Source organism: Papaver somniferum, chromosome 1 (genome assembly GCF_003573695.1).
Source record: "Papaver somniferum cultivar HN1 chromosome 1, ASM357369v1, whole genome shotgun sequence".
In the NCBI taxonomy this organism is placed as follows: Eukaryota; Viridiplantae; Streptophyta; class Magnoliopsida; order Ranunculales; family Papaveraceae; genus Papaver; species Papaver somniferum.
The window spans coordinates 71,398,851-71,408,767 of NC_039358.1; the positions used below are offsets into that span (position 1 = coordinate 71,398,851).

Here is a 9,917-nt window from a genome sequence, read left to right on the forward strand (position 1 = left end):
CAAATAGTCCTCATCAGCTTTTATGGCCACAGCGCATCTGGTTTGCCATTCCACAACTGTCAAAGTCTGTTTAGACTAATCTTAGTCTTTGACAACTAAGGAGTTGTCGGTTTCTAGAATTCTTGAAAAATGACTTAGGGAAGTGAATCTTTCAATAGATGAGGAGTATTTTCCCTTGGATGAAACATTACACTTTACATATATTAGATACTCAAAGACCTTTATTCATGCGCAGGACCAAACGATTGCAATCGTTACTGAAATCTGTCTGGCCAACAAGAAGTCAAAGCATATGCTCCCTGGTATCCAAGAAGGATGTGTCTTGTTGTTGCAGTTAATGGAGAAGGCGTTGTTCTTGGAACTATGTGTTTCACAGATTTGTGGAATGAGACCGGTACAGGGTCGTGTTGAAGATTTCTCAAAGGAAATCAAATTGCTGATAGAAGGTATGCAGCTATTGGTATTTTTTCATCAATCTTTTTTATTTGTATTGTCAGTGAAATCTCATATTGTGTTTCTCTCTTTTGGTAGTGGCTGAGCAGCATGTTTCACTGACAGCGTCGGTGAAGTCATTGATACAGATCATATCTCTTGTGTACCCTGGTTTGTTGCAGACAGAAGGATTTTTGTGATCTTTTTAAGTGGTAATATATTAAAATAGAAAATGTATCTTAATCATGTGTAATAAAATTGAGTGTAACATAAAATGTCCCAAGGTTTTGTATTATCAATATTTCCCCATCATTTTTCCTTTGTAAATATCTCAAGGATTTTTTTTTCTTCTTACTGAAACTTAAATACCCCCTGGGCATTTTTTTTGGGGAGGATTCTGAATTATATTCATGTTTATATGTTTGATCAAGTCAGTTAAACTGATTGACGAGTTACATAACCTAGCATTAATACATTACTTACTTTACTATAATATCATGTTTATATGTTTGATTATGTATTTAATAATAATACAAAGTTCAGGTCAAGACTAGCAGTGAACAAGCATGAACCTGAACTGACCAATTCCAATTTGCCCTCTTGCTGTCTCAACCTACACCATTTTTTTTTGTAAATCTCTTAGTCCAGTTTCCAAGCCTGCAGTAAATTAGTTGAGGAACATGAGGGTAAGCAGCTGAGATATTTTATAAGAATACTGTATTGAAACAAGGGATGTAAGTAAACACCTGAATCTTGCCATTGGAGGAACCTGCATAAAGCATTTCTCCATCAGAATCTGATGCCAAACTTGTGATTTTTGAGCCTTCTCTTCCACCCTTTGTTTTAATGGAAGCAACTCTAACAAGTCGTTCTCTTAAATAGACATCGGTAATTCCACTTTTAGTTCCCATAAATACAAAATCATTGTTGACAGTTATGCAGTGGATGTCTGATCCTGTCGGTAAGGTTGTAATAACTTCCTTTGTCGCGAGGGAGAACACCTTCAATTCCAAGACGATTTATATCTTAGTACAAATTACAGAAAAAGATGTATGGTTTTCTTCCAACAGTAGAATGATGAATGTTCTGATAAATTTGATAGCGAAATATACCTTAGCGACTGTGCCATCAACTGAAGAGCCACCAGCAAAGAGGAGATCACCATGTATATAAAGGGCATGTATGGCCTGTTTCCCCAAGAGCTTTTTAGTCCCAGAAAAAAATGTGCCTGACGTGCCTTTGCTCAAATCCACTTCCTGCTCATGCATTCAGTAGCAGTACTTATACCAAATATGAGTATACGATCATTTCAGCAACCTTAAAGTATGACAAAAGCTGCCCCGTTTGAATTCTAAAAATTATTGGCCGATAAATATAAATCCAGCAGCAAAACCCATTCAAAACATGGCCAAATATTACATTACCTGAATGCTGTAATTAGTAGATCCACAGTACAGTTTACTGTTACTAATGAGGAGGCACTTGACATTTTTGTTGAAGTTAATTTGTTTTGGAGTTCCACTCCAGTTATATACCTGCAACCATAAACATTGATTGATAATAGTTTGATTTAAAATCATACCAATTCGATTTATATGAATGGGATAGACGGGCAACAGATGACCTACCTTGACGCCGGTTGCTTGGGAAGCAAAACAAGCAAACCTAGCATTAGCTGCCAACCCAATTACTACTTCTTTCACATCGTGAACCTCAATACAATGAATTTCTTCTGAATTGATTGTCCATACCTAGAAGTAGAAGCAGGGATTAGTGAAGTAATGATTGGAGGCCAAGATAATCAGATTTTGAGGATCTATTTTGTGAAATTTACGGATTTACTTACTCGAATTGTTTTGTCAAGTGACCCACTGTAGAGCTTGTCACCTGATGATGGAATGACCAAGCATGTGACTGCTTTTGTATGCTCACGAACTTCTTGAATCAACCTTAATGCACTTTTCCCAGCTTCCCAAACCTGAATGCATACCAAAAACATCATTACACAATTAGCACTACATAGCATTATAGGCTTTTAGGTTGATCTAATAGCTAAACTGAAATATCATGTTTCTTACTCATATGAATGGCAAATGTGGTGTTTGCTATTTGTACCTTACCTTTATAGTTCCATCAGAATGGCTGCTAAACATCCGACCTTTTAGATGAACCAAGGAAAGAACTTCCCCATTGGCACTTGACTCTAACTCGCCCGCTTCAATACAAGACCATAAATCTTTCTGAAAACAAAGCCAACTTTAGGACTGAAAATCATGTGGCTCTCTCTGTTAGTAGAGAAGGATGGTAAGAATTGTGCTCACTGCATTAACGGATGGCAGGTTCATTAGTGCTTTAAGTATATCTTTGACCACTATCGAACTACTCTTGAGCTTTCTCAAGGATTTGCAAATGCTTTTGGCATACACTCCAAGTTCTTTAAGGGCATCTGAATCAACAGAAAAGCATCAGTGTCATTACCACTTGACGTAATGGTTGAGCAGAGTTGCGAAACCACGTGTGGTAAATATTTACCCTGATTATTGATGAAGCATTTCAAAGCCAAGGCGGAGAGAATCTTCTCTTCAAGGTTTCTTGATGATTGAAGGACGTTGATAAATGGATGAAGTAAGCATTTTCGTGCAATATCTCTAACTCCAGTATCAGGAAGATTACTAACTGCGTGGATGAGCCACGTTGCAATTACAAGGCATGATCTTGCCATCTCCAAAGAGTTACTGTTGATGCATTCTTCTAGAGCTTTGAAAATAGATCCTTTTTCATGGTTGCAAAGAACAAAAGCTACATGTTTCTCCCATGAACTTGCTAGCTTTTCCTCCTCAGCCTATTAGAAAGCGCACATCGAAATGGTAGAACAGAAAGCCGTCAAAAACAACACTGAACTGTTAACAGTCATATAAATTTTGTAAGTTAAAAAGTCTAAAACAAACCATTAACTCCATAGATTCATTTTCTTGTTCTCTGTATTTTTCCGCTTTCACTAAAGCATTATAAGTCTGATCAAAGCCTGCGGTTTTGAGTAACCAGGCTTCGGTAAGAGATATCCCAGTAGTAGACAAACGTCCAGAAAGCGATAGCAATGCATCCAGAGCCATGACTTGAGATGAAGGGAAATCTTTTCTGCGAAGTGCTTCAATGAGTGCTTCTATAGCTTCTTCTCTAAAAATACTCATCTTCCGAGGTTCAACCTGAAAAAAGTAATTATAGAAGTCCGGAACTGGATTCAACTAGCACACAAATTTGAAAATGACTGCCACAACTTTAATATAGTGCTGAGTGTTTTTCAGTATAAATGTTGCGAACCAGGAGATCAAGTTGGAGTAGAAGACTGGCAATGGCAGGTTGTTGCTCCATTTGAGCCATCTGTAGGTACACAAGAAAGGTGTGCATGGTACTAAAGCTTCCTTCGCCTTTAATAATCTGCAAAATTTGGTTGCAGAATGTCCTCCTGAGACGTATAAACGAACAATTTAATCTTAACACCGATTATAAGAAATGAAGGAAACAGTGACAGATTAAAGTACCTGATCAAAACCAACAGCCTTAACTTGCTAGAAGCAAAACATTATTATGGAATAAGAAAAACATGGAAGACGTACCTGTTCAGGCAGACCAACTCATGTAAAAACTCGATACATGTGCCTTTTACATTGTCATTGCCAGCATGAAACAGTTCAAGAACATGAGCCAACTCAGCTCTACTAGCTATCAAGTTTCTACAACTTCTGTCCGCTCGCATGCAACTTAGAAGTATAGACACGACAGATTGTCTCCCTTCTGTTCTATCTGAGCACCTGAGCAAAGAAGGAAGACCATTTGCTGAAATAACAGTTGATGCACTGATTGACTTGCTGTTTTCATCTCCTCCACTGAGTATTTGATCAAGCATGCCAATTGAAGCATCCTTGGGGTCCATTCCTAATTGAAAATCATCTGAATCTTCGTTTCTGCTTGAGACTACTTGGACAAGGGATGGTATCAGGTCATGGACAAATAGCTGAGCATATGTTGGTCTCAGTTGGAAAATAAGAACGGCAGCCTCAGCTAAACCATTTTTAAGAAGAGCAGCTAAACAATCAATATCAGAATCCACGCTTTTAAGAGTCTCGCCAACGGTTTCATCCACAAAAGCAAGCTCAGATAGAACATAAATAGATGTTCGAAGAACTTCTCTGTTGACTGAAGCTGAAAGAATTTCCACAAAGCCGTTTACTATCGTAGGTTTCGATAGATAAGACTGGACTCCTGGATCATTTTTTGAGTCTTTCCATATATTCCCTATCTTCAACACAGCTGCTTCACAGTCTTCTAAATTCTCTGAAGTGCATAGACACGAAGTGAAAGGCTTTAGCCCGTTTATAATAATCTCAGAAGCAACTTGTGAAATGACACTAGTGGGTGATGTAGAAACTGCAGCACGCATAAACCGGTTGCTCTTTTTGTTGACATGATTATCTGCAAAGAGAGGGTTTGGAAGGCTAGATTCTGTTAAGTGAGTGGTTACCGATGGAAGTTCTCTTGAAGATTGGTTGCTTGTTGGGGTTCGGGGTGTTTCCGAGTATGAAAATTCTTGGGCTAGATCAGGATACTGTTCTTTCCAAGAAGTGATTAATCTCTTCAACACATAGTTCGTTTTGGGCAGTAAGGTTGCTGAGAGAGGTTGGCGTGTGATGGGGCATGTAGTGTTTCCTCTTTTCAACCATTCTTGAATTGCTCTTCTTTCATATGTTTGACCAGTTTCAAGTGTCACTGGATCACCTAGAAGCTGGCCTGTAATTGAACATATGAAGTCCTTTGGCGGTCTCCCATGTGGAGTCAACTTTCCGGATGATGGTGCAGCAGAGTGGCAACTTTGGTTTCCGTCTTCAGTTTCATCAAGATAACTGCATAGGCGAAAAAACTTCTGTCATAAATGACTAGAGAATTCATAAAGAAAATCCAATTGTATATAATTGTCAGATGATGAACTTAGCAAAGGTATATTTTTGCAGTAAGTTAGTAGACTTTACCAATTATGAGATGGCGAAGTTATTATATCTCCAAAAATGAGGTTACGTCGGCAACTCAAGTTCTTACTGTTATGTGTCTGCAGACCAGGAGTGCATAAAGCAAAGTCAGAAGGTTAACCACAATACTAGTATATGTAGTAAGAAAATTAATGTTTTGAAGTTGTCGTACAATCATTTCACCGTCAAAGCCTGCTACATTGATGCCGGAATCATTGCATAGGTTTGGTGATGTGGGCAAGGATTTTGAATTGCTTGGATCACTGAAGCGACTAGATGAAAGACGCAAGATGGCTTCAGGAACTCGTTTACCACGTATATCTGTCGTTGGAGATAAAACCTTTGGGCTCTTGGGAGAAGTAATTGGAGAGGTAGCCGAGGGAGAATTTGCAAGATTTTTCAAAGCCATTGGTTCTATTTGTGACCTGTTACTTGCATTCTCATTCATTCTCATATTATCCGTTACAATGCAAGGTTTAGCTTCAGTATCTGTATCTATGTCACTGTATGAGGAGTCATAATCATCTTCATTTTCCTCACACGAGCCTCCCTGGTAACGAGAACAAAGCTAAGAGATTCAAAATCTGAAGGAAAGATATATAGCATAAAATAGCACATTTCTTAATTGCAAAATTAACATACTTTAGGAAGCGGTTTTAGCGAAATGTCTAATCTTGGTGTAGAACTTGAAGATTTGTTCAATCTGTCAGTCAAGGCCATAAAAACAGTTAATCAAGCTACTTATTCAGCCAAACTGAGATAAATCTACAAACATAAGTGCCACATTGAACTGAAAAACTGTAGGAAGCTAACCTGCTATTTCTTTCATTCTCCCTATCTTTAAGATATGGAGCAAAACCAGCATGTGGGGGAAAGATAGGACCAAATTTCACATAATCTGGAATCGAAGAACTCACTTCATGCAAAGGTGTCATTGGAGGTTCTGCAATTGGAAGCATGGGAACGGCCTTCTTGCTTGTTAGAGGATCATAGTTCAGACAATCTTTATAGTACTTCGCATAAAGCCTGGTATTCTCATCCAATGCATGCCCGTACAGCTGCTCCAGCTTTTGCAGTTTCTCAGCTTGATCAGGTCTCATTGTTAAAATCAAGGATTCATTAAAAAACTGATCAAAGTCCGCAGTGAACGACAAATCAGCGGAATCAGGAATTAACTCCATAACAAGCTTGTGCCTTGCCTCCGAGTACCACCCAAGAGTAGAACTCATATGTGGTAGAAACAAAATTTTCCATAGCTCAGGAGCAAAATCAATCCGTGAAAAAAACGGGTCAACAGAAAACATCTCTAGAATATGAAGAACAGAATTATGAACATTGTTCCGCATTTTCCAAAGAAAAGCAAGGTTAAGGTGTGCCCAAGCCGAAAGATAGAAATTCGGGACTCCAGCAGTTTTCTTCCTTGAGTTCAACATTGCACAAACCTGCAACATTTTCTCAGCATGGTCTAATCGTGCAAGTTTAGTTTCAACATTAGACGTATCAATCGCTTCTTCTAGTGCATCGATACCCCAATCCAAATTCGCTAAAACTGCCTGTTCAGAGTACTGTACTTCTGACTCTTTATCGCCATCCCCTTCTTCAGATGCTAACCTCTCTGCACATTGTTCCTTGTGTTGAATCCTTTCTTCCTTGTTAATCAACCTATCTTGAATGGAACTTCCCACAGTTGCTATCAAGAACTTTACTATGTCCTTTTGATCAACCGGGAATTTGTACCTTCCAGCCATTTCTTAATTGCAACGATCAAAATTTACTCCAATTCAATATACGCTGTGTTCCCTTCATTAAAACTTCTGTCGAGAATCAATTAGAAGTTCAAATATCATTCATAGTCCAAAGTAATTGATCTTAAACAAGAATTTGCAAGTTTGTCACGAAGGTGAAAAATTACATGAAACATGATCATATTTGAGCAGTAGGTTCTTGCTAAGTATTCCATAGTCAAGCACAAGTCAATGAAAAACATAGATATTCAGAAACCTTTTTTTTTTCCCTTTTGATAAACAGACATTCAAAAACTAACCAGAGAGTTTATATTTGCAACCAAACTCTCAAAAACATACAAAAAATGAGATAACTATTCAAGACTAAAATGAAAAACAAATTCCAGAAAGTCTAGACAATATCTTACCATCAGATAAGCTCCACGAAAATGGGGTATGAAAATCTTCCACGCACACGAGGATGACTTGTCTAAGAACAAAAGTTAATATATGCAACAAATGAAATCTTTTAGCAAATGATTCTAATGAAGGACTGGATATCAATGGAAAAAGAGTTTAAGAAAATTAACTAGCTTTTGATTGCTAATTATAGTGAGGTAGATAGACGGAAGCCGGCTTTGACTGTCACTCTAATTGCCGGCCTATTTTTGATTTGTAAGTACATAAAGGTGATGATCAAACTACTTTTAATTAAGCATAGTTTATTTGGTTTTATATCACCAATGTTTTAGCATCTTTGTAATGTCTAATTTTGATTAATTTAATACAATTGGTTTAGTTATTTGCACCGTCTCACAATTTGACTTCTTTGGTTTTCAAGGATTAAGAAATGCAATAGATATAACAACATTCTACTTCTATTGTTCATTTGTTCAGTTAACTTCTATCTTAAACTTCTTATAGAAAAAAGAGGGTGACTACCTACAAAACCTAGGTAGATAGGCAAAGAAACATAAAACAAATTTACTAAGAGCAGAAAAATATGGACAACTCACCTGTGAATTGACTTCAATGCTCCCTTTTAAGTCCAGACTAGACTACACCAGCAAATTTACTCGTATTATCTTTTGTTTACCACAACAAAGCAGACCATATGCTCTAATCTGAATGCAGTTCTAGTTCTTCCCTGGTTCTTCTTGTTAACTTCTTCTGAACAGGTATTACACTTTCCACAAATGGTGTAAATAATTTGGCCTTCCGGAATTGAAGATGGAATACCGCTCACTTTAATTTCCATCAATGATTTCTCCGTGTAACTGTATGAATAAAGAGAGGCAGACTTCATAGTTCTGCTAGAACTTTCACAAAATTCTATAATTATACGATCTGTTCCAGCAACACCGTAAAACTCAACATGTTGGCCAAATCTATCCCAGTTGAAAGGTAATTTAATGGTTTCTTCAGTCCAATTTTCTCCCCGGTACTAATGGTTATCTTGTTGCCTATTTCCTTGTTACATAAAGAACTTTCTTCATTAAAAATTCTTATCTGGACAAACTGTGGGTTTAATCTGAGCAAGAAGGCTACACGCCCATCCACCTCTAATGCAAATAACTGATCAAGATGGCAATAACGATTCGGATTCAAAGGCTTGTCAACAATGCAATTTGGAAGTGAAATCGTTCTAAACTTTTCACTTCTAATTTCAAATGCCACTATATGTTCAAGATCCTTATCCTTGCGCCAATCTCCAAAAGTTAAATGTCTGGTCATCCAATATATAGAACCATTTACACATGCACATGCCTGGTATCCATACGAAGGTGGGACATGATCTATCCTTCTCCAGGTATTCTCTCCAACAGTCAGGACTTCACAAACTTCCCAAACCTCATAATCATCATCACCAACGCCATCGCTATCATCATGATATTCCTCCACAGAGATGGACGATATACATATAACTTTGTGCTCCATAGTGGAAGGATCAAATCCAAAGCTACATTCCCTTATGACGTATACATCAAGACCTGGATGTTTTTCTTGTTCTTCTATCAATAATGTTGATTTGATCCATGGAGTGACTTGTCTGGTACTTACATTATATATGCAAACAGCATGCTCGTACCGATCAATGAAACAAATTAGACCGTTTAAGGATGCCAAAAAATGATCGCAGCAAAACATATCCGTCTTTCTGATGGTATAAATTTGTACTGTGTTTTCTGCTCTACCTTGGTCTGATAAGTCTGTGGTTAAGAGAAGTTCATCATATCCTCTATATCTGTCTTCTTTTTGGGCTTTCCAGTAGTTTGAAAGTGGAATGACATAAAGGAAAATTGGACGTTTCTTTGATTGGGTAAGGTGTAACTTAATGAAGTATGGATCGTTCTCAATTAACCATTGCCAACGTTTAGATACGCACTTGAATCGCATGAGCTCCTTAACAGTGAGTCTACTTAATATCTCATATGCAATCACATCATCATTGCGACTCCAAACATCAAGAATAAGACTACTAAAAGAGTTACAAAATATTATCAACATTACCGGCTCTATTATTTTGCCTCACCACTTCTTTTACTTCGTAATCCATACTTGTTGTAGTCTCTGTTCAATTTAGAGGTAATTTCAACATGTCAGCAAAACATTCGAAAACTTAGATCTGTAACAAGGAATTCAAGAACACCAAAAATACCAATTAGGCAAAAAGCATAAGTAAACAAGTACCCAAAATTCTACACAAACTGCTAAGACTACATGATTCTAAGCTAGA

The 9,917-nt window shown here is 37.5% G+C and overlaps 3 protein-coding genes across 9 annotated transcripts in view; 1 reads left to right on the plus strand and 2 right to left on the minus strand.

The window, feature by feature from the left end:
- LOC113290379 overlaps positions 1-887 on the plus strand; it is a 23,509-nt gene extending 22,622 nt beyond the window's left edge. For all 4 annotated transcript variants that reach the window (XM_026539988.1, XM_026539994.1, XM_026540000.1 and 1 more), the window contains 2 exons: positions 236-446; positions 532-887. In XM_026539988.1, coding sequence (XP_026395773.1) covers positions 236-446; positions 532-632 — 312 coding nt within the window. In that variant the 3' untranslated portion in view covers positions 633-887. The remainder of the gene's footprint in view (positions 1-235; positions 447-531) is intronic.
- LOC113290404 (putative E3 ubiquitin-protein ligase LIN-1) lies at positions 788-7,864 on the minus strand. Of its 4 annotated transcripts, none has more exons than XM_026540019.1 (17): positions 7,609-7,864; positions 6,270-7,256; positions 6,099-6,159; positions 5,629-6,006; positions 5,460-5,536; positions 4,050-5,333; positions 3,754-3,898; positions 3,381-3,638; positions 2,965-3,274; positions 2,754-2,878; positions 2,553-2,672; positions 2,279-2,410; positions 2,061-2,183; positions 1,857-1,967; positions 1,545-1,688; positions 1,179-1,433; positions 788-1,089 (listed from the first exon to the last, which is right to left on the minus strand). In XM_026540019.1, the coding sequence occupies exons 2-17, from the start codon at positions 7,202-7,204 to the stop codon at positions 1,072-1,074; spliced, it is 4,476 nt and encodes a 1,491-aa protein (XP_026395804.1). In that variant the 5' UTR covers positions 7,205-7,256; positions 7,609-7,864; the 3' UTR covers positions 788-1,071. The 4 variants fall into 4 exon arrangements, with proteins under 4 accessions (XP_026395804.1, XP_026395801.1, XP_026395798.1 ...); XM_026540016.1 differs by having other exon boundaries at positions 6,270-7,267; XM_026540013.1 differs by having other exon boundaries at positions 6,270-7,270.
- A 654-nt stretch (positions 7,865-8,518) lies between these two features.
- LOC113332015 (putative F-box protein At1g50870) lies at positions 8,519-9,688 on the minus strand. Its single transcript, XM_026578705.1, has one exon. The coding sequence runs from the start codon at positions 9,686-9,688 to the stop codon at positions 8,519-8,521; it is 1,170 nt and encodes a 389-aa protein (XP_026434490.1).
- Between the last annotated feature and the right edge of the window lie 229 nt (positions 9,689-9,917).

What these genes read in the sequence shown, in the direction of transcription:
- LOC113290404 (XM_026540019.1), bottom strand. Translation starts at nt 7,204, where the DNA reads ATGGCTGGAAGGTACAAATTCCCGGTTGATCAAAAGGACATAGTAAAG. An exon ending in ATGAATCTATGGAGTTAATG is followed by an intron (nt 3,275 to 3,380) that starts GTTTGTTTTAGA and finishes GCTTTCTAATAG; the next exon opens with GCTGAGGAGGAAAAGCTAGC. An exon ending in CACTTGACAAAACAATTCGA is followed by an intron (nt 2,184 to 2,278) that starts GTAAGTAAATCC and finishes TTCTACTTCTAG; the next exon opens with GTATGGACAATCAATTCAGA.
- LOC113332015 (XM_026578705.1), bottom strand. Translation starts at nt 9,688, where the DNA reads ATGTTGATAATATTTTGTAACTCTTTTAGTAGTCTTATTCTTGATGTT.